This window comes from Muntiacus reevesi, chromosome X (genome assembly GCF_963930625.1).
Source record: "Muntiacus reevesi chromosome X, mMunRee1.1, whole genome shotgun sequence".
Taxonomy (NCBI): domain Eukaryota; kingdom Metazoa; phylum Chordata; class Mammalia; order Artiodactyla; family Cervidae; genus Muntiacus; species Muntiacus reevesi.
Genome location: NC_089271.1, coordinates 13,286,882 through 13,311,481, shown reverse-complemented (window position 1 = coordinate 13,311,481; position 24,600 = coordinate 13,286,882). Strand labels below are relative to the sequence as shown.

The window sequence follows — 24,600 nt, the reverse complement described above, 5'->3', positions numbered from 1 at the left end:
CATAGAATTTCCTCTTAGCTTCTCTTCGTGAGCTTTTAGCAGGCAACAAGCTTGTGGGGTGCTTTGACTTCATGATGTAAACAAGCTTGTTCAGTTGGGAACAGTAGTGCTCACATTTTTACAAGAAAGAACATGATAGGATCCACTATGTGTGTTTGTGTGTGTGTGTGTGTGTGTGAGAGAGAGAGAGAGAGAGAGACAGGGAGGGAGGGAGGGAGGTGAGAGAGGGAGACAGTCTGTCTTTCTTCTGGCTTCTGACTGACCTCTAGTTTTCTCTTTAAAAAATTCCTTTGACTCCTGGCTTTAAACACCATCTATATGCTTATGGTTCCAAATTTCAGCCAGGTCCTCTCCCCTGAATTCCAGACTTGTATTCAACTGCTAGCTTGTCCATCTATACTTGGAATATCTAATAACTATTTCAGACTTAACATGTCCAAAGCTGACCTCCCGACTAACCCCTCAAACCAGCTCCTCCTACAGGCTTGCCTTCTCAGCTAATAGCAACTTGAACCTTCCAGTTGCTCAAGCCAAAGAATGTGGAATCACCCTTGACTTTTACCCTTCCTTCACAGCTAGCATCTGATCCATCATGAAATATGGTTAGCCATATTTTCAAAATATATCCCAAATTTGGCCACTTTTCACCAGCTCTACTGCTACCTACTGGTCTAAGTTGCCACATATCTATCACCTGGAATATTGCGCTTGCCTCCTGCCTGCTCTCCCTGCTTCTGCACTTGTTGCCTGCTGTCCTCCACTGACTAGCCAAAATGACGCTTTCACATGTACGTCAAAGCCCACTCCTCCTCCTGTCTGAACTTTTCAATGGTCCCCCATCTTCTGGTCCCCTAATGCCATCTCTAACATCATTTTATGATTTTTCTACCTTACATTGCCACTCCTGCAATATTCTGAGTACCACCCACCCCAGGGTCTTTGCACAGGCTGTTTCTTTTTCTTGCCAAACCATCACAGACATCTTCGTGGTTCATTTCCTCATCTCCAGGTTCTGTGTCAAAAGGCATCTTGCTAATGAGCCCTACTTAGACCATCTTGTTAATACTACACCTCGCTCCACCCAGCACTCCCAGCCTCCCTTACTCTGTTCACTTTATCTTTTTTTCATAGCACCTAACATGATAAAGGCTTCCCTGGTGGCTCAGATGGTAAAGTGTCTGCCTACAATGTGGGAGACCCAGGTTCCATCCCTGGGTTGGGAAGGTCCCCTGGAGAAGGAAATGGCAACCCACTCCAGTACCCTTGCCTGGAAAATCCCACGGACAGAGAAGCCTGTTAGTCTACAGTCCGTGGGGTCGCAAAGAGTCAGACACGACTGAGCAACTTCACTTTCACTAACATGTTAAAACCAACTATACAATTTACTTATCTGTCTCTCTTCCCTGAAGAGTAAGCCCACAAGAGCTCTGATAGCTTCTCTCTGAAGCCTGAGCTTTTACCACAAGAATCTCTTCACGGGGGCCATCACTCCGTCACCTCTGGCTCTTATGCCTCCTGGTGTTAAGATAATCTACTTGGACGTTGGGTTCTGATGTGAATAGGTTACACTTACTGGAATCAAAGATGAATGTGTTGTCTCTTCTAAGAATGCTTGCATATTAAACCTCAGGTTCAGTGGTGGAACAAATAACCTTTTTTTCCTTATGAAAGGAGATGGTGAGTGGAGGGGGAGGGTTAGGGTGGACATAGAAAAGTTTGTTCTGTGGGGATTTTTTTTTTTGCAGGATCTTAGTTCTCCGACCAGGGATCGAACCTGAGTCCTCGGCAGTGATAGCACCGAGTCCAAACCACTGGACCACCAGGGAATTCCTCATTGTGTGGTTTTGTTGTGCCATTTCCTGCTATCTGTGAAATATTTACATAGTCTGTTGGCATTTTATCAGTTTATTATTTTTTCGTGGAAGGTAAGGACTTGGGGTCTAAATAGAGTTGGCAAGCTGTGACTATCACCTGTTTTTGGAAGCAAGATTTATTGGAGCACAGCCACAGTCATTTGTTCATGTATTGGGTGAGGCTGCTCTCCTCCAGCGGCAGAGTTGAGTTGTGACAGAGGCCATGTGCCCGCAGAGTCTCTGATATTTATTATCTGGCCTATATAGAAAAAATTTGCCAACTCATGCTCTAGAAAAATCCTGCCAGCTGTGGAAGTGACCTAGAAGCTTGGAATTTAGCTCAACAGCTCAATTCAATACATCTTCACTAAACTGTATAGTGTACGAGGTGCCGGAGTTGGAAGCAAAAGAAGTAGGCAAAGGGGAGATCTTTATGGAACTTCCAGCTACGATTCCCACTTTGATTCAAATTATTTTTTCCCAAAATTTTATCATGAATAATTTCAAAATACAGAGAAGTTTTTAAAAAACCAATACACCGCTAGATTCTATATTTACATTTTACTGTATTTGTTTTGACATCTCTTTATCAACCCTCTATCTATCTGTCAATCCACCTTATTGGTGTTACCACTACTACTATTACTTGGGTTTGACCCCTGGGTTGGGAAGATCCCCTGGAGAAGGGAACAGCTACCACTCCAGTATTCTGGCCTGGAGAATTCCATGGACTGTATAGCCCATGGGGTCGCAAAGAGTCGGACACAACCGAGCAACTTTCATTTTCACTTTTTCCCCACTACTACTGTTACTGTTATTTTTTGCTGCATTTAAAGTAAGTTGCAAACATTAGCAAACTTTATCTGTAAACACTTCAGAGTATGTAACTGAAGATTAATTCAAATTAGCCTTTTATTTTAACTCCAACACTGTAATCTTGAAAGCAGCCTTCATTTGGCCAGAAGACACGGCATTATACGAGCTGAAAACTGAGAAAGGTTTTCAGGATAACTGAGTTAAGTATCAGGGGAATCATTCACCTAAATTTCTCCATTTCCTTGGTTCAGGGATGAATCAGCCTTTCAGGACTGAGAATGTTTTGCCTGTGGTGAATTCTAGGAAAGCTCTGTGGCTGAAAAGAGAGGGTCATAAACTGTTCCTTTCTGGTACACTGCCAGAAACCCATGGGAAAGGCAGTTATGAGTTTCAGTGGTTGATCACATGTAGCGTCTAGGTCAGAACCCTGGCTAATGGACCAGACTGTGTCCATGCAGATTGCTCTCACGAGGGTGGAGATGGGAATCAAGTGTACACATCTTTCCTGGATATTTTTTAATGTCCTCTACCACGAGTATATCTATGTCCTTCATAAACAAATGCTTACAAAATAATCAGTCCCTGACTTGGAGCCGTTTCCTGGAGTCAGAAAGTCTGAATCCCTAATATGGAATATTCTAGAGATATTTGTCATTTAATGAACAGCAGCAACTGTGCTTTAAAAAGGCAAATTACCGAAACCTGACCAATCTTGAAAAAAAATTTTTTTTTAAGAAAGATTTTTTGAGTTGACTGCTTGAAGGAGAAAAAATGGCAAATGATGAAATATCTAAGATGTCCATGTATTTCTATAAGGTATATTTTTGAGAAGAGTTTTGAATGAAAAAGGAAAAATGATCACATAAAATAAGTTGATAATGTGGGTGTCCTCAAAGATAGATAATGGTGCTATCTGGAATCATTTAGCAACTGATGGCATATCTACACACTCATATATCCAGCTGCCTGCTCAGCATCGCTGACTGGATGGCAAATGACAGTGTGAAAAGTGCTCACAGCTCCATGTACAAAATCACAGTTCTCATTTCAAAAGCCAGCCCTGTTACCGTGAAATGTTACATGCTCCTTGTTCCATTTGTAAAAATTTGTGCCACCACCACCACCGCCATGCTTGTTTTTCCTCATTTTAAGTCTTCTAGCTTTCAGGTCTATCTTTTTTTTCTGTGCAACAGCCTACAAGTAGACTTCTCTGCCTTGCCCTGACAATGCACACCTTTGAATTAGCTTCTCCCTCGACTGCCTTCTCAAAGTTAAGAAAGAAAGGAAGCTCTTCTGCCTGTTTCAGAGGTGGAGGGGACTCTTGAGTCCCAGGGGAAGCTTGGAAAATGTGGTAAACTGAGAGCATCCTCAGGAGTATGGCAAGCCCAATATGGAAGCGTGTGAAAATGTAGAGCGCATCCATCTTCTCCTGTTTTCTTGTATCAGGAAACCATCCTTCTCAATGTCACGTGTAACCGAGGAAACTTTAAGGACCGACCCCTGCGCTTCAGAGGTTACTGCTCTGCCCAGTGAGACACAACATTTCATCTCTCAAGTCTAGTTTAATACATTTTTATCTTACTGGATGGCTGCTTGCCTTGATAGTAACATTTAGATGAACAGATTTGCTTTCTGAAAGGGTAAATATTTGTAGAAGTCTTTCTTTACTCCAGAGAGCTTTGGAAATCCGCCACATCTCTTTTCTTGCATCAAAGCATATTTTTCAGTTATCTGTCATCATGAAACAAATAATCTGGAAACTGAGTGGCTTGAAACAACCATGTTTATCTGCTCACAAGTCTGTGGGTCTGAAAGTTGGGAAGAACGCAGTTAAGTGTTCATGTCTTAGACATACGGAGTCAGCGATGGCAGCTGGGCCTGGAAGAGCCACTTCCTAAATGGCTTGTCTATATATCTGGCGCCACAGTGTCCTTGGCCTCTATCTCCTTCCTCACATGGTGTTTCTTCTTCCAAGACCACTCCTCCATGTGGCGTGGGCTTCTTCCAGAATGCTGGTCTCAGAGTCATCACTCCTTTTACAAGGCAACTGACTTCCAGAGGGCAGGAAGCAGAAGCTGCCAGGCTACTTCAGAGCCACACCTAGAACTGGCACTGTCCCTTCCAGTGTATTCCATCTGTCAAAGCAGCCACAGGCCCTGCCTAGACTTAGGAGGAAGAAAAGTAAACGCCGCTTGTGATGGTGGGGTGAGTGTCAAGGTCACACTGAAGAAGAAGATGTGTATGTGGGAGATACTGTTGGGACCATCTTAGGACAATAGACTCTTCCAAAGGAGGAGAACCAATGATTGATCAACAATGTGTAATCGTGATAACAATGTGTGGTCGTCATGCTTACCAGGTCAAACATCTCACCTGGATTTGAGAGGACAGACAGGCAAGGTTTCCTAGAGGGAGTGATGTGGAAACTGAGAGCTAAAAGATGAATGGCGATGAGCCAGATCAAGGAGAAAGAAGGTTCCAGGCAGAGGCACAGCAAGTCGACAAAAGACTGAATGCACATTCGAGAACCTTAAAAAGTTCAGCATAAGGGAAAGAGGGGCCACCTCTGTGTGTGTATGTTTATCCTTGAGCAAGTATCAGCATGCTGAAGGTGAGGCTGTGTTAAAGACATCACAGGATTTTCTTTTGAGGGCAAGGAAGGTTTTAGGCGGTTAGTTCATTTCCCTGCGACTTGGAGAATGGTTTGACTACCAAAGAAGATAGATGGTGGAAAGCACTGGACATATTTAAGAGATAATAGGAGCAGAATCCACAGGATTTCAAGGTGGACAAATGATGGCTTGGGTTTCAGGCTCAGGCAATTGGCTACACGTTGAACTATTTGGTAGGGAATGCAGAAGTATTTACCAAAGACTGCCAAGTGCCAGACAGAGAGTCCCTGCTTCTGTTTTCTTTGGAGACAGTTGCAAAGGTTAAGTATAATGAAGAGGAGCAGCAAGATTATTTCATGGCACTTTCAGTGTTCTTGTATATTATCTCATTTAGCTTTGACTCATCGAAGTAAGGTGGTGATTTGAGCCCCGGTGATGTTGACATAGTGGTGTTGACATGTAAGTAATCTGGGGAAAAGCCCTTCCTCTACTTGACTGTTACAGCAGGTCCCTAAACTAGGCCTGCAGCCAAGTGTAGGCCACTACCTTGTTTTTTAGAGCCTGTGAGCTTAACAATGGTTTTTACACTTTTAAGTGCTTGAAATAAAAAATCAAGAGAGGAGTAACACTTCATGATAAGTGAAAATTCCATGAAATTAAAATGTCAGCAGCCATAATTAATGTTTTATTGTAATGAAGCCACACACACTCTACATGCTGTCTCTGGATGGCTTGTTGCTACAAAGGCCAACTGCCTCAGCCGCCTCAGAGAACACGTGCAAAGTCGAAAATATTTACTATCCGGCATCTTCTTCAAAAGCAGGCAATGAGCTTTCTGCTGTTTACAGAATAGAAATCCGTAGAGGCTTCTGCAACTCTGCATCGCCCTGTAAAGGGCGAGCAGCTGTCAACTTATTGACGTAAGCAATAAGTGAGCAGTGCTTAGGGCCTGCCCAGCTCCTTTAATTCTCATCACACCCCATCAGCTTGTATTGTCTTATCGTCACCACGCCCGTGTTACAGTGGAGGCACCCGAGGCACAGAGAGGCTGAGCTACCTGCCCAAGGTCACACAAGGCCCAAGAAACGATGGAGGTAGCCGACTCCAGGCAGATAAGTTTTCCGAGGAGGTCCAGTTGGGACCTTTGACCTGAACACAGCACCGACTGGGCCTGCGCACCCCTCCTAGGGCCCAGAGCTCCTCTCCTAGTGACGTTTCCCTCCCGCCCATCACAGGGGCAGCCGAGCCGGCTGGGGCGGAGCTGTGGCGGGGGGCGGGGTGAAGGGATCCGCGCGGCGGCGGACTGTCAATCAAGGAGTATCGCCCTGGCCCAGGGCCTCCGAGACCCGTGGACTCCCGCCTCCAGCCTCGCTGCGGCCACTGGCAGCGAAGCGCTGAGTCACGGTGAGGCAGCCGCGGGCGCGCTCCGAGCCCGGCCTCTCCACGCCCCCCGCCGCCGCCGCCGCACGGGCTGCTGTAGCCGTCCTTCACCCGGCGGGAGTGCCTGGCGCCCGCGGGGCCGGGCGGCGCGGACCCCGCCCTCTCTGGCGCGCTTTAGACTCCCAGGGGAGTCTCCTAGGGCGATGGCCAGAGATGCTTAGGTAGTCCTCTGCAGTTTGGTGCAAGTCGCAGACGACTTTTCTTTCTGCAGAGCACTAAGATCTGGTAAGTACCTCGTCAGTGGTGCACGTGCAGAGAACTTAATTGGAGGAGTCTGGGAAGATCCAGAAATAGTCCAAATTGGGGGCGGGGTGGGGGGGGGTGGACGTAAAATACTTTCTAGATGCTCATAGGTGGAGGATTGAGTTCACTAGAGGTGGCCGCCCAGGGGAGGGCACATTTAGAGCGAGCCTTGACTGGCTGGAGGGTTTGGCTGCGCAGAGTGCTCTGAGTAGCAGCAGCTCACATTCTTAGGACACTGACTACATCTTTTGCAGAATCTATGCCGTCTTATTACTCCTATTCACAGGTGGAAAAACTGAGGAACAGGGAGGCTTAGCAGTTGGCCTCAGATCACACAGCTGATACGTGGTGAACGTGGGATGCAGACCCAGACTGTGTGGCTCCAGAGTCTGTGCTTCTTGCTAAAATATCTATCTTGGTTTGAGTGGGAAACTTTGAAGGAATGGATTATATGTTATTTGCAGAAGAGCTTTAGGAATTGCGTGTATTGTCTGCAAGCATTTGAAGTGGAAAATGGATTAATTATACTTGCTTTGTGATATGCCCTCGAGTAGACTTTAGACTCAGAAAGAGGAAGCACTTTTGAATTGGGGGTCCTGAGTAGAATACAGATTGCATGGTCAAGGGCACCTCCTCCGTGAGTTTCCTGTGCGCTTCTGTGCTCTGGAAGACTTCAGAGAAAGCTTCAAAGATTTCTCGCCACTTAAGTTGACCCTGAACTTTGGGGATAGATGAGTCTTTGAATTTGATGACCCTCAAAGATCCCTTTCAGCGCCAGATCCTTGCACATTCAGATAAGAGATACCCAGATCTCTCTTAGCTCATGGTAGCAACTTCCTTCTGGGGCAACATGGGGTAGAGGTAGGGGCAGAGATTTCAATCAGGTGAAGCAGGTAAAGTGCTCATTACAGGTTCTAAGTAAATGCCCAGCAGCTGTTACTACTAGCTGCGGTCAAAGGTGGTCCTAGGACTACACCAGATAACCACTGTAAATCAGTAGTAGGGTGCTGGGAACCTCCTTAGCACTCACAGGCGTCCACCATCATTAGTGTTGTTTGAAAGCATCTAGCCCAGGTCTTGTGCAGAGTAAGCAATTAAAAAATTATAGTTATTAATATTGGGCTGGCCAAAAAGTCCAAAAAGTTCATTTGGGTTTTTCTGTAACGTCTTGCGGAAAACCCCAAATGAGCTTTTTGGCCAATGCAATATTTGGGGCGAGGTGTGGGGTGAATTTCGCATCCTGTATTTTATAGTCTGTGGGTGGTCGGTCCCTCCTTGATGACTTCTCTGTTTTGTTGTCCCTTCTCTTACCCTGCATCCTCTACAGCTCGGAACGCTCGCTTTTTATCCTTGGACACGATGTCCTCCAAGAAGGTTACCCTCTCAGTGCTCAGCCGGGAGCAGTCGGAAGGAGTTGGAGCGCGAGTCCGCAGAAGCATCGGGAGACCCGAGGTATGCTGATTGGGTGACTGTTTCATGCTTTTTTTTTTAATTTTTGCAGAAGGGACTGGTGGGACCCTGAGGGTAAGCTTGGGAAGAAAGGGCATGAGGCAATCATGAGCTGCCCCGTGGGGCGCCTTAGGAACCAACTCTAAACTTAGCAATTGGGGTCTCTTTGGGACCAGCCCCACCCCAAGGGGATTTCTGTACTGTGGATCCAGTGATCCTGACTGAAACGTCTGTGCCCCTCTCCGAACACCCACATCCTGTCCTGAGTTGATCTGTCAGCCTCCACGTGCACATGCCCAGACATACCTGCTAGATCCCCTGGGTTCACATGCCTACCAGTCAAAGCACCAGGGACAGATGCTGGGGCCCAGCCCCAAGTTCCTAGGAGAGAGAATCCCATTGCCTCCTCTTGGGTCAGGCCTCTACCCTGGGGCAGTCAGCCATTTGCCAGGCATTTTGAGTTCTTAGAGAGAAGGCTGAGACCTGACTCTTTGGACCTCTTGGTGGGGGCTAAGTGGGGGCTTCCCTCAGAGAAGGTGATTGTAGGTCAGGCAGACATCTTTCAACATTAGAGAGCAGTTTTATTTGAAAATTTTGGGGGACTTGGAGAAAAGAAAATCTTATGTGCAAAAGAAGGAAATGGTGATTCTAATCCATAGAATACAGTGCCCAGCTCCAGATTCCAAAAGCAGAATTCTTTTTATTGAGGTATAATTGACATATATTATTAATTTCAGGTGATATTAATTTCAGGTAATATTAGCTTCAGTATTTGTATATATTGCAAAATGATCACAAGTCTAGTTAACATCTGTCACCATAATATTTTTCTTGTGATGAGAACTTTTAAGATCTACTCTCTCAGCAACTTTCAAATATGTAATACAGTATTAACTACAGTCACTGTGCTGTATATTACCTCCCCATGACTCATTTATTTTATAACTGAAAGTTTGTACCTTTTGGCCCCCTTTATCCATTTCTGTCATCCCCACCCCCTACATCTGGCGACCTCCAATCTGTTCTCTGCATCCATGAGCTTGTTTTTTTTTGTTTGTTTGATTTTGAATTCCACATATAAATGAGATCATACAGTATTTGTCTTTGTCTAACTTATTTCACTCAGCATAATGACCTCAAGGTCCACCCATGTTGTTGCACACAGCAAGATTTCATTCTTTTTTATAGTAGAATGATATCCCATTGTATCCCATATACACCACATTTTCTTTATCCATTTATCTGTCATTGAACACTTAGGTTCTTCCCATGATTATTGTAAATGATGCAGCAATGAACATGGGGATGCATATAGCTTTTCAAGTTAGCATTTTCATGTTCTTTGGATAAATACCCAGAAGTAGAATTGCTGGATGACATGGTAGTTATACTACCATGTTTTTGTGGAACTGGCATACTGTTCTCCATAGTGGATGTACCAATTTACATTCTAACCAGTAGTGTAGCAGGGTTCCCCTTTCTCCACATCCTCACCAACACTTGTCATTTCTTGTTTTTTTTTTTTTTATAATAGCCATCCTGACAGGTGTGAGGTGATAGCTCTGTGTGGTTTTGATTTGCATTTTACTACTTAGTGATGTTGAGCATCTCCCAAAAATATTTTTTGAATAAAGGAGAAGTATATTAGGGAAATGGATTAATTTTGAAAAGTGAGGCTGATTTGTTCCTCTTCTTAAATTCTGCTCTAATATTCTCATACTCTTCCCACCAATAGGTTCCTGTTCCTCTGAGAATGTCTTTTGAGATCCATCAAATATTGTTTTTCAAAGGGATACAGGCAAACAAGATTATTCTAAGGGCTAAATGCACAGTGGATGTTGGGAAGATGCAGATGGATGTGGTATCATATTCTTCTAGGCCACATTGCCAGCAGAAGAATTCAAACACCTGTCAGTAACCCATTACTGTATGTTGAGGGTAGCTAATACTTTAATTACTCCATCTGTTAGAAACACATATGCTGAGGGGTTCTTAATTTTTCTGGTCTTAGGAACCCCTTTGGTAGTCTGCTGAAATCCATCAGTTCACTCTCAGAATGTTGTTTTATAAATTCCTTCTCAGAATAATGTTTTTAAAATGTATAAAATACATGGGATTACACACAAAGGAAAATCTTTGTATTGAAATACAGTTAGCAAAATATTGCAAAAACAAATTTGTAGTTAGTAACTTAAATAACTCTAGTAACATTCAGTAAGAAGATGTAGTTGCAGTTCTCATAACTACTTAATTTCAAAGCTTTGAGGAGCAGGAACATAGTTCAATACCTGCAGCAACTGTGATATGATATGAAAAGAGCTTTGATTTCTATTGGTGACAAAGTCACAGGTCCTGGTAATTTACTGTGATTCTTTGACTGCATTCATAATTCAAGGAAATGTTACATTTCAGCCTGGAGATGGATGGTGGTGACTTGTTGCACAGCAGTAGGAGCGTACTTAATGCCACTGAACTGCATGCTTTAAAATGGTTAAAATGGTAAATTTCATGTCATGTTTGTTCTACTACAAGAAAAATTCAGAAGAAAAAAAAAATTCAGTTGGAAGTTAGTAAAAATAATGATGTGTTTTTTGTTCCCAGCCAAGTTTACAGTCACCCTGAATTCTATCTATGGATAGATATATGTAAAATATAAAATTTGCCCAGTTAAAAGTCCCTGGCTGAAAAACCTGTGGTTAGAGACCCCCACATTCTACTAATTCAAAGGGTTTACCATGCTCCAGGTATGTCTCTACTCTAAGGAAAAACAAGTGAATAGGAATCATTCCTAATGCCATCACCCTGGTTTAATCACTATTAAGACAGAGTGTTTTCTTTTACCTCTGTTGAGTTATATGTTTTAGTTGTACAGTGTAAACAATTTTGTGTCCTTAGTTTTTCATTTAACAGGGTAGCCAAGCACCTCCCACATTCTTATAAATTCTTCATAAATACCATTTACGTAGTTATGACATAGTCCAGTGTATGAGCATACCATTATTCCCATTATTCTCTTATTCCTAGCCCAACTTTTTTATTTTTTGTTTAAATATTTGAAAAATTTTTATTGACATATAGTTGACTTACAATGTTGTGTTAATTACTCTTCTACGGCAAAGTGATTCAGTTATAATATATACACATACATATATATACATTCTTTTTTTAATATTCTTTTCCATTATGATTTATCATAGGATATTGAATATAGTTCCCTGTGCTCTACAGGAGGACCTTGTTGTTTATCCGTCCTATATATAAAAGTTTCTATCTGCTAACCCCAACCTCCTCCTCCATTTCTCCCCCAACCCATTCCGTCAGCAGCCACCAGTCTGTTTCAATGTACATGATTCTGTTTTTGTTTTGTAGATTAGTTCATTTGTGTCATATTTTAGATTTCCACATTTAAGTGATATCATACAGTGTTTGTCTTTCTTTCTGACTTATTTCACTTAGTATGATTATTTCTAGGTCCATCCATGTTGTTGCAAATGGCATTATTTCATTCTTTTTTATGGCTGAGTAATACTCCATTGTATGTATGTGTGTGTGTGTGTGTGTGTGTGTGTGTGTGTGTGTGTGTGTCTATACCACATCTTCTTTATCCATTCCTCTGTTGATGGACATTTAGGTTGTTTCCATGTCTCGGCTGTTGTGAATAGCGCTACAATGAACATAGGGATGCATGTATCTTTTTGGACTGTAGTTTTGACCGGATATATTCCTAGGAGATTGCTGGATTATATGTTAGCTCTATCTTTAGTTTTCTAAGGAACCTCCACACTGTTCTCCATAGTGACTGTATCAATTTACATTCCCTCCAACTGTGTAGGAGGGTTCCCTTTTCTCTACACCCTCTCCAGTATTTATTTGTTTGTAGACGTTTTGCTGATGCTGGCCCTACTTCTAAACATTTAGATTGTTACCATACTTGTTAGCACTCCACACACTGCCAGCTTGCCAAAAGATGGACCCCAGCCCTCCCAGCAGAGAAGGAAAACATCACTCATTTCAAGGTAGTTACTTTTCAAACTTTTTGCACCAAGACTGTATCAGTGGAAACTAAAATCTCATTAAAAAACTAGAGCACAGAGCTATTGTAGGGTAGAATTTACAACAGTGTTTAATATTAGTGGCTCTAGGTGACATGTTCCTTCTTGCTGTAAATGTGGAGGTAGAGGAGTTTATAATATTGTTTTGGTGATGAATGGTGAACAAGAGATGGAACTGGGCTGACTGGTACCGTCCATTATACTGTATATGGACAGGGTAGCCAGGTTATAATTGGAATGATTGTATATCATCATGTTGGCGGGTGTGCTTCCAACAGGAAGGAAACCCATCACTCATCTGCATTTGTTTCTATGCCCCACTCCTCTTTCTGCCAGGCAGTCCTTTCTGATGTGATTTTCCTTGGGCCACTCTCGAGCAGGCATACCTCAGGGATGTTGGGGGTTCAGTTCCACACCATTTCAATAAAGCAAATATTGCAATAAAGTAGGTCACACAATTATCTTGGTTTCTCAGTGCCTATCGAAATTACTTATGTTTATACATACTTAGTCTACTAAGTGTGCAGTAGTAAATGTACATACTTCTTTGGACTGCGAGGAGATCAAACCAGTCACTCCTAAAGGAAGTCAGTCCTGAATATTCATTGGAGGGACTGATGCTGAAGCTGAAGCTACAGTATTTTGGCCACCTGATGCGAAGAACTGACTCATTGGAAAAGACCCTGGTGCTGGGAAAGATTGAAGGCAGAAGGAGAAGGGGACAACAGAGGATGAGATGGATGGCAACACCAACTCAATAGACATGAGTCTGAGCAAGTTCTGGGAGTTGATGATGGGCAGGGAAGCCTGGTGTGCTGCAGTCCATGGAGTTGCAAAGAGTTGGACAACGACTGAGCAACTGAACTGAAAAAATGGTAATGGTCACCTGAGCCTTCAGTGAGTTGTAGTGGTAAGATCTTCTGAGAATTTCCAGATGTTCAAGCTGGATTTAGAAAAGGCAGAGGAACCAGAGATCAAATCGCCAATATCCACTGGATCATTGAAAAAGCAAGAGAGTTCCAGAAAAATATCTGCTTCTGCTTTATTGACTATGTCAAAGCCTTTGACTGTGTGAATCACCACAAATTCTGGAAAATTCTTAGATGGGAATACCAGACCACCTTACCTGCCTCTTGAGAAATCTGTATGCAGGTCAAGAAGCAATGGTTAGAACCAGACATTGAACAAGAGACTGGTTTCAGATTGGGAAAGGAGTACGTCAAGGCTTTATATTGTTACCTTGTTTATTTAACTTATATGCAGAGTATGTCATGCAAAATGCTTGGATTAAGCACAGGCTGGAATCAGGGTTGCCAGGAGAAATATCAACAACCTCATGTATGCAGATGACACCACCCTTATGGCAGAAAGAGAAGAATAACTAAAGAGCCTTTTGATGAAAGAGGAGAGTGAAAAATTTGGCTTAAAACTCAACATTCAAAAAACTTAAGATCATGACATCTGGTCCCATCACTTCATGGCAAATAGATAGGGAAACAATGGAAACAGTGAGAGACTTTTATTTTCTTGGGCTCCAAAATCACTGCAGATGGTGACTGCAGCCGTGAAATTAAGATGCTTGGTCCCTGGAAGAAAAGTTATAACCAACCTAGACAGCATTATTAAAAAGCAGAGATATTACTTTGCCAACAAAGGTCTGTCTAGTCAAAGCTATGGTTTTTCCCATGAGAGTTGGACCATAAAGAAAGCTGAGTGCCAAAGAATTGACGCTTTTGAACTGTGGTGTTGAAGAATCTTGAGCGTCCTTTGGACTGCAGAGAGATCAAACCAGTCAATACTAAAGGAAATCAGTACTGAATACTCATTGGAAGGACTGATGCTGAAGCTACAATATTTTGGCCACCTGATGCGAAGAACTGACTCATTGGAAAAGACCCTGATGATGGGAAAGATTGAAGTCAGGAGGAGAAGGGGACAACAGAGGATGAGATGGTTGGATGACATCACTGACTCGATAGACATGAGTCTGAGCAAGTTCTGGGAGTTGATGATGGGCAGGGAAGCCTGGTGTGCTGCAGTTCATGGAGTTGCAAAGAGTTGGACACGACTGAGCGACTGAACTGAACTGAGTGGCAAGATGGTGTGGAAAACACCAAAAGAACTTTTTTGCCAACCCAATACTTTGTAAACTGTTGGCCAAAAGCTTATTGATAAAATATACTGATGAAATGTTCATTGCAGCACTGTTTACAATAGCCAGGACATGGAAGCAACCTAGATGTCCATCGGCAGATGAATGGATAAGAAAGCTGTGGTACATATACACAATGGAATATTACTCAGCCATTAAGAAGAATGCATTTGAATCAGTTTTAATGAGGTGGATGAAACTGGAGCCTATTATACTGAGCGAAGTAAGTCTGAAAGAAAAACACCAATACAGTATATTAACGCATGTATATGGAATTTAGAAAGACGGTACGATGACCCTATATGCGAGACAGCAAAAGAAAGATAGATGTAAAGAACAGACTTTTGGACTCTGTGGGAGAAGGCGAGTGTGGGATGATCTGAGAGAATAGCACTGAAACATGTATATTATTATATGTGAAACAGATGGCCAGTCCAGGTTCAATGCATGAGACAGGGTGCTCGGGGCTGGTGCACTGGGATGACCCAGAGGGATGGGATGGGGAGGGAGGCGGGAGGGGGGATCAGGATGGGGAACACATGTAAATCCATGACTGATTCATGTGAATGTATGGCAAAAACCACCACAATATTGTAAAGTAATTAGCCTCCAATTAAAATAAATGAAAATAAATAAAACAAAAAATATACTGGTGATGTGAATGTCTGCAAAGAAAATCCAGCAGAAGCTACAGATGAATTATTAAAATCAATAAGAGCTTAGCAGTGTTCAAAATCACCTTTCTAGTCACACTTCTGTTTAAAATTTTTTTATTTTATTTTTTGCCATGCCATATGGCATGTAGGATCTTAGTTTACGACAAGGAATTGAACCTGTGTCTCCTGTGGTAGAAGTGTGAAGTCTTAAACACTAGACCACCAGGGGAGTCCTTCTATTTGCATTTTTGATCCCTAGCAGCAGACTGTTTAAAAATATTCAATTTTTGGACTTGTTTATAGGGACAGATGGTAGTGTGTGATCATTTCACAGTGTTTACAAACATCAAATCATTACCTTGTACATCTGAAACTAATATAATATGTGTCAATTATATCACAAACATTATTTATAATACCATAAAATGTATGTTAGTCAGAATTTGATATATGCAAAATCTGTATGGAGAAAATTATAAATCCTATTGAAAGACATTTCAAAGACCTAAATAAATGGAAGTAACCATGTTTATGAATAGGAAAACTCAATACTATATAAATATCATTTCTCCCCAAATTGATCCATACATTCAAAGCAGTTCCAACCAAAAGTCCAACATTTTTGTTTGTAGATGTTTTCTAAAATTTGTGTAGAATAGCAAATGGCCAAGGATAACCAAGGTGACCATAAAGATATGCTGATGATAGCGAGCTCTGCTTTTGCCTCTCACTTGGGCTCAAGATTTATCTTCCTTTGCTGTCTGGTTTTTGCACAATATACTAGACACTGAATATTCATAGTACTGTTTATATATATATATATATATATATAATTTATATACATATCTCAAACTCAATGTGACCTAGAATGAAGTCACCATGCCTACTTCAAGGGTCCTTCTTCTGTTACGTTTCTTGTATTTCTGGATGGCCTTACCACCCTCCCAGGCCCCATAGCTAGAAATCTGGAAGTGATCTAATGCTCTTCCTTTTTCCCATTCTCTATCACTACTGCCATTGCCTTAGACCTGGCCTTTGTTGTTGCCCAGACTGTTGAAAGGTGAAAGTGAATGTCGTTCAGTCATGTCTGACTCTTTTGCCACCCCATGGACTATACAGTCCATGGAATTCTCCAGGCCAGATTACTGGAGTGGGTAGCCTTTCCCTCTCCAGGGGATCTTCCCAACCCAGGGATTGAACCCAGGTCTCCCGCATTGCAGGTGTATTTTCTTACCAGCTGAGCCACCAGGGAAGCCCAAGAATACTGGAGAATAGGCTAGAAGGGATACTAGCCTATCCCTTCTCTAGCAGATCTTCCTGACCCAGGAATTGAACTGGGGGTCTTCTGCATTGCAGGCGAATTCTTTACCAACTGAGCTAGACTGTTGAAAGCACCTTCTAAATACTCTTTGCCTCCCATCTCTTCCTTTTCCAGACCATCTTCCACATATATGCTAGAATGGTCTTTCTAGATCTTATTATCTCAACCTGATTAAATCCATCACCTTCAGGATAAAACCCAAACTCCTTTATGATTTGACCTCTGTCCTCAGCCCATCTCTCATCATAGTTCCATGTGCATTTTTTGCTTGACAAGAGTAGTTTCCTAACAGGTTTTAAATCTTACCAAGCTGCTTCTCTGCTCTTTTATTTAGAATATTCTTCCTTCTCCTGTTTCTTCTTGATTAACTTCTACATATATGTACTTCAAGACTCAGCTCAAGTGACACCTCCCTGGTTGAACCTGCTCTAATGTCTCCCCACTCTCCTATATGTTAACTTCCTCCAGAGCATTTATCATCATAGCACAGTAATTGATGTTCTAGTGTGTTCCCCCATGAGATTATGACTCTTTTTTGGACTGTATCTTGTTTGTGCTTGACTACTTAGATCTTAGATGATCATGAATCATTTGTCCACTTCTCATAAAATGTCAACTGTTTAACTTAGTGAATCTGTGTGTGTGTGTGTGTGTGTGAGGAGTTCTTTCCTGAAAGCATTTTGTATTGCAAAAAGTTGCTTATTAGCCAAGTCGTTTTTAATGAGATTCAATAGATCTGTTTATAAATGTAGCCCCAAGTAGTGTGACTTAAAAGGCACATCTAATCTGCTGGGTTTTATTTTTATTTCAGTTAAAAAATCTGGATCCATTTTTACTATTTGATGAATTTAAAGGCGGTAGACCAGGTGGATTTCCTGATCACCCACACCGAGGTTTTGAAACAGTAAGTAAAACAGTTTGACTGCAAAAGTGTGTATTTTAAAATTTACCTCTGTTCTTAAAATTAATACTCTGTTCTAATAGAAAATTCAAATTTAGAAGCAGTAAATAATAGGCCAAAGTTAATCAATAATTTTCTGGCTATAGACTGGCTGTTAATAGAATTGTATTAATAATATCTGTTTTATATTGTCCATGCAATTCTTCAGGCAAGAATACTGGAGTGAGTTGCCATTCCCTTCTCCAGGGAATCTTCCCGACACATGTATTGCAGGGAAAATGTAGGGACAGTTCCTAACAAAGTTTAGTCATCTCCTCCCTGAGGAAAACAGACCAGGGCTTACTGTGTTTGTCAAGCCCATTACTGAATGAATAAATATTTATTGATGTGTGGTGACATGAAACCACGGTTCAGGTCATCTTGTGTATGTTAGGGTGTGTGTGTGTGTGTGTGTGTGTGTGTGTGTGTATGTGTATGTATTAGGGAGAGAGGACAGAGGCAGAGGGAGGGAAGCTAAGGAAGAATGAGGAAGAATGAAGGATGACCGCTGCTTGAAAGTGAGAGTCATTCAGTCATGTCTGACTCTTTGCAACCCCACGGACTATACAGTCCATGGACTTCTTTAGGCCAGAATACTGGAGTGGGTAGCCATTCCCTTCTTCAAGGGATCTTCCCAACCCAGGGATTGAACCCAGGTCTCCTGCATTGCAGGCAGAATTTTTACCAGCTGAGCCACCAGGGAAGCTTGCATCTAGGATATTGTCTAGTTAAGGAGGTGAAAGGTGAACAGGTAAAGAGTTAAACACTGCAGTGTGAAAATAGAATAAACCTAGAAGCTTCTGAAAACAGTATGAAGGATTAAGATCATTGGATGGATTTCCCTTCCTCACTTAGCCATTTGCCTTCCACTTCTCTTCTCTGTGATCACTTCAGGGCCACTGTGCCTTGCTTTACAGCAATAATGGAAACCATGCCTTCCTCCTCCCCTACATGTGTGCTGAGTTCTGACCCGATCTCAGAGAAGGTCTCCCTACTGTGTGCTCTTCTGCTTCTGGTATCAAGACATTCTCAACACCTCATCCCACAGCTCCAGCTGCCATTTTACTAATCCTTCAAGATCTTTTCATTTCTTAACCATCTCCTTCATATCTTCCAGACAGTCCCAAGAGGATACCCTTTCTCTTTCATGTGGCCTCCATAGCATTAGATTTTTTTCTAGTCTCATACATGTTAGATCTTTATGGTGTCCTTGATCATATTCCACTTGTATTAAGATGAATTTTCTGAACCTCCCCTCCCACACCCAAGAGGATTGTAAGTTTCTTGACCTCATATCATCCTGCCCATCTCCATGTTCTCCTGGTGGAGATTGTGTCTTGCTTGGCTGAATTTAATTGAATAATAAAAAGAGATGGATTTTGCTAAGGATGATAAATACATTAAATAAAATGATGAAACCCATCACTTTCTTATCAATTATGGAAACAAGATTTAATTTCCTTTCTAAATGACAGTTTATAAGTTGTAAGGTGCTCCATGTTAAACTACTCTGGGAAAGGGTTCAGTGGTAGAATATTGGTGTTTGACTCTTCTGAGTAAGAATTTTCCATAAAAGTGTATTTGTTATTACAGGCAATCCTCATCCTCTGTGGATTCTGGATCAGCGAATTCACCTACTCACTAAATTTATTTATAACTGTGGTGCTCGCACCATCATTTGTGGGTATACACGTGCTCCCGGCTGAGGGTGAACAAGACAATGCTCTGCTTTCTTGCTTCAACTCTCCTACTGCAAACAAATGTCCTTCCTGAGGCCAATTTAGTGCCACATTTTGTGCTTTTCGTTGGTGACCTTGCTGTTTTAAATGCCCCCAGGCATAGTGAAGTGCTGTTCAGTGTTCCTAAGTGCAAGACGGCTGTAAGGTGCCTTTTGGAGAAAGTATGTGTTGGAGAAACTTCCTCAGGCCTGAGATGTAGTGCTGTTGGCTCTGAGTTCAGTGTTAATCAGTCAACAATATATAGTCAATAAGGTGTCTTTAAACAGAAGCACACATAACAGAAGGTTACGTATTGATTCTTGGTTGTGACTGGAGGCTTGCGGGAACCTAACCTTGTATTTCCCCCGGAGCAGTGTGGTTCAGTATTGGCTCGCTCTGTGACCGTGGCAACTTAATAGAACATCAGTTCAGTTCAGTTCAGTCGCTTAGTCATGTCTGACTCTGCGACCCCATGGACTGCAGCACGCCAGGCCTCCCTATCCATCACCAACTCCCAGAATTTACTCAAACTCATGTCCATTGAGTCAGTGATGCCATCCAACCATCTCATCCTCTGTCGTCCCCTTCTCCTGCCTTCAATCTTTCCCAGCATCAGGGTCTTTTCCAATGAGTCAATTCTTTGCATCAGGTGGCCAAAATATTGGAGCTTCAGCTTCAGCATCAGTCTTTCCAATGAATATTCAGGGCTGATTTCCTTTAGGATTGACTAGTTGGATCTCCTTGCAGTTCAAGGGACTCTCAAGAGTCTTCTCCAACACCACAGTTCAAAAGCATCAATTCTTTGACGCTCAGCTTTCTTTATAGTCCAACTCTCACATCCATACATGACTACTGGAAAAACCATAGCTTTGACTAGACAGACCTTTGTTGGCAAAGTAATATCTCTGCTTTTTAATATGCTGTCTATGTTGAAGCAAGCATCTTTTAATTTCATGACTGCAGTCACCATCTGCAGTGATTTTGGAGCCCAAGAAAGCAAAGTCTCTCACTGGTTCCCACTGTTTTCCATCTGTTTGCCATGAAGTGATGGGACCAGATGCCATGATTTTAGTTTTCTGAATGTTGAGTTTTAAGCCCACTTTTTCACTCTCTTCTTTCACTTTCATAAAGAGGCTCTTTAGTTCTTCTTCACTTTCTGCCATAAGGGTGGTGTCATCTGCGTATCTGAGGTTGTTGATATTTCTCCTGGCAATCTTGATTCCAGCTTGTGCTTCATCCAGCCCAGCGTTTCTCATGATGTACTCTGCATGTATTTTTTTTTTTTTATGAAAAAGATTCATTTATGTAACACGTCTACAGTTTACAGAGGACTTTCGTTTACACGATCTCCTTTTACTCTCAGAACGATTTGCAAAGTAGAACATTTGTCACATTTCACAAGTAAGGAACTGCTGCTTAGAAACAACGCTGTCACCTGTGGCCATACTTCCTTTGTGAGTTTTGGGGACACCACCTTCTTCAGACATTTTTTCCCTCCTCCTCTCTTTTTTCTCTCTTGGGAAAGGCTTTTTCTTTGGTGAAAGTAAGTGTTAAGTCGATCAGTCACGTCCAACTCAGTGACCCCATGGAAATCTCCAGGCAAGAAACTGGAGTGGGTACCTCCCCTTAAAATAAATGCCAACGGCCCTTTCCTCTTCTCCTGCTGGTACTCTCTTATTAGGTGGCCTCAACCACTCCCATGTTTAGCCATCACACGTAACTGACAGCTGCCAAATCTACAATGCAGAGCCTGGAATCCTCCTTGGAGCACTTGACCTATATACACAACTTCTGCCTCGTGGCTAAGGCCTGCAGAGGCAGCCGGTAGGGACTGCGAGGAGGGAGGAGGTTGGTGTTCAGCTGAAGGACAAAAGCCACGGAGCTTGGAGGTGTGCGAATCCTAAATACTTGGCATGATTTTCCAGCATGTTGATTTTTGATTCCTATGCTAACTCTTTTCTACATGGTCCTAATCTCACGTTGCTTCAATTCTTTCTTTGAAAATGAGAGAAGTTTACAATATGAATCTGAACGATATAAGAATCTTGTATGAGTCAAGTATTATCAGTCTAATTCTACCATTCACTCACTCACTCACCTGATTTGTTCAAACATTTATCAAGTGCTTTTCAATTGCCAGGAGTGGCACAAGGCGCTGGGCTTAACAATGATTAAGATAGAGTCCCTCAAGGAACTCACAGTCTAATGGTAAACTACTGAGTAAACTGAGGCACAGAGTGGTAATGACTTACCCAATGAGGTAGAAAGAGCGAGGTGCTCGGGAATGTGGGAGAGAGGGCAGGGGACCACTGACCCCTCTGGTTGAAGAGCAAGGCTGTGTACAGAAACATATTACAAAATCTTGCAAACACTGTTAAAATAGCTTCCAACTGTCACCATGACTGAATTCATGTCTTGCAAGGAATTCAGTCATGAGCTGATGGCATTTCTATACTTGTCCCCAAAGCTTGGGGCACATCAGCAGTCTGCTTGGACACAATGACTCTGTAGGGAGCCTGAAGTCCAATTTTAGCACTGGGAAATCATATTGAAATACTTGCATTAAATCCACAAACTATAATTGCACACACATTTTATGGTACTTCTACATTTAGAAGTTAGGGAAAAAACTCTCCTCTAACCCTCATTCAGAGATTCTAATAAGTTATAAATACCATGGAAATTAGAGAATATGTTACTTTCCATATTTACATTATTTTGGCTGTAGAGGGGTGAATAGTCTCACTCAGACATATTTCACAAGTGATCTAGACATTATACAAATATGTACAAAGATGTCACGTCAGGTTTGTGCACACACGCATCCACGCAGACATGAACCCGTGTAAGGCAACTTCTTTTGTAACGACATGTGTTCCATGCAGCAAAGGGCAAAGTCCACGAGGAGCTGTCCACCCAGCCTGCCCGTCTGTTTCAGTGATATTCGTGTGACTCAGTAATTTCTGTAGGCAAGATGACTGCTTCACTGACAAAAAAGCAGTGAATAATTATAAAAAGAGCTCTTTTCAAATGCAGAAACCGTCATTATCCAGGAATCTAAGGAGCAAAGTGCTTGGAGGTGCGCCTGGCCTTCTTGCAGCTATCAAGCATGAGAAAATAGCAGGGACGATATATTGCTCTGAGAATCTCCGTCCACACAGGAGTCCAAGAAACTCAGTGCATGGTACCTCAAACACCACAGCTGGTCACTTCAACCACTTCTTCACTTTGCTGTGGAGAATTTTCTTCTTTATCAGGCTGAGGGTGCTCCGGAGGCTTGCTTTTGGATGAAGAGGTCCCTACGCTGTCTGACGTTTTATTAATTGAGTGGGAACCCTGCTCCACTTCACATAAATAAATGTCAGTGGGTCCTTTGGAGCTCTTGATATGTACTATGATCGAATCCTCTCTGGGGCTGGAACATCCAGTCTGGTGTCTGCCGGCGCTTTAACTGCAATTACAATCTGTTCATGGAAAGCTTGGATGCTGTGAGTGTCTTGATATGTCACATATGCTAGTCTTTCATTTTCTTTGTCATCTGTTAACTCAAACAACTGCTGAGCACAATCCTTAATCTAGGGCATCTTCCGGAGAAGGCAATGGCACCCCACTCTGGTACTCTTGCCTGGAAAATCCCATGGACGGAGGAGCCTGGTAGGCTGCGGTCCATGGGGTCGCTGAGAGTCAGACACGAGCTGAGCAACTTCACTTTCACTTTTCACTTTCATGCATTGGAGAAGGAAATGGCAACCCACTCCAGCTTTCTTGCCTGGAGAATCCCAGGTACGGGGGAGCTGGTGGGCTGCCGTCTATGGGGTCGCACAGAGTCGGACACGACTGAAGCGACTTAGCAGCAGCAGCAGGGCATCTTCCATCACTGGTAAGTCAGACAGCTCCTCCTGCAGCTTATTCTGTTGGGGCACTGCTCCAAAATTGCTAAAATCAGATCCTATCCATCGAATATTGTTCTTAGACTTCTTTTCAACCAGGTCGGTTCCATCTAAGACGCTGGTGATGTCATACACTCTTTGTTTTCGTACTCCCAGTTTTGCTGCAAACTTATTTAAGTCAAGAATGCCCCCGGGAGCAGATCTGACAAGATCCATAAATTTTCGAGTTAAATAAACCAGTGATACATCAAAACGAGGTCTCTTCACTTTTAGTGCTTTTCTCATGGACACATATTGTACATTATCTTCTAAATTAATCCTTATTTTTGATGGCAGCAGGCGCTCCACGTTGATGGGGTCGTGGTGGCAGCGCACACTGCCTCCTCCGCCGGGTCCACAAGCGGGCTGGGCAGCTTGCGTGCCGGCTGCTGCTGACTCATGCTGCCCAGCCAGTCGCTCCTCGCCTCGCACCCCCAAGAGCTCTCCCGCCTTCTCCTGCTCCGCTTGGGCGCTGGCCCCCGCAACACAACACGCGGGGCGCTGGGGAGTAAGGGAGTGGTCGGGGGTTCGGACTGGGCGCAACCCCAGGAGCTGGGACGCGGGTGGGCTAAAGAGCGCCAAGACCCATGCACCTCGGGACGCCAGGTCTGCCATCTTCCCACATCTGTACTCTGCATATAAGTTAAATAAGCAGAAACAGAATATCACTGCTGTGAATAACTAGAATCAACTGTTTCCCTCAAGAGTTTCCCGCCAAAGTGTAGGTAACCCAGGTTTCAGCTGTCTTTTAATATAAACTTCAGAAATCTACAGGGAATTCATGGCCTTCTGGTGGATAGGGCTCCATGCTTCCACTGCAGGAGTAGATAAGTTCATTTGTGTCATATTTTAGATTCCACATAAAAGTGATGATATGTGGTATTTGTCTTTCTCTTCCTGACTGACTTAGTATGATAATCTCTAGTTGCATCTGTGTTGCCGCAAAAATGGCATTATTTCATTCCTTTTTTATGGCTGAGTAGTATTCCATTGTGTATTTATATGTGTGTGTGTGTATACCACATCTTCTTTATTCAAGAAATATAACTGGGAGCCAAGAGCAAGAACCTGATTTTATTGAGTTAATGCCTAATTATTTTCTAAAATTTAACTCTTCACTTTGGATTAGTGAGGTATTTTCTGTTAAAAACTTGCAGAAAACTTTAGGAAGAAGGAAGACCCTGGAGGAGAAGGCACAACTGGTGGTCCCAAGACAAAGGGGAAAATGTATGCAGTATTTCCTGCCTGGAGTTGGTACTCCAGGAAGCATTGTTTTGAAAAGGCTTGTGGTAAAGGGTGGAATGATTTTCCACCTACCTATTTCTGGCCTGGCCTGATATCTTGATTTGTTTAGGGCAACTCCAAATGGTCAGAAACAAAGAACCATCTGAAAAAATGCACATCACTCTTCCTTTTTAA

The 24,600-nt window shown here is 42.7% G+C and overlaps 1 protein-coding gene and 1 pseudogene across 3 annotated transcripts in view; one reads left to right on the top strand and one right to left on the bottom strand.

Moving 5' to 3' along the window:
• The first annotated feature begins 6,664 nt into the window (after positions 1–6,664).
• Positions 6,665–24,600, top strand: part of PIR (pirin) — a 97,731-nt gene continuing 79,795 nt past the window's right edge. For all 3 annotated transcript variants that reach the window (XM_065915457.1, XM_065915456.1, XM_065915455.1), the window contains exons 1-3: positions 6,665–6,946; positions 8,292–8,416; positions 17,406–17,498. In XM_065915457.1, the coding sequence (XP_065771529.1) occupies positions 8,324–8,416; positions 17,406–17,498 (186 nt within the window). In that variant the 5' untranslated portion in view covers positions 6,665–6,946; positions 8,292–8,323. The remainder of the gene's footprint in view (positions 6,947–8,291; positions 8,417–17,405; positions 17,499–24,600) is intronic.
• LOC136153820 (transcription factor E2F6-like) lies at positions 22,325–23,582 on the bottom strand (annotated as a pseudogene).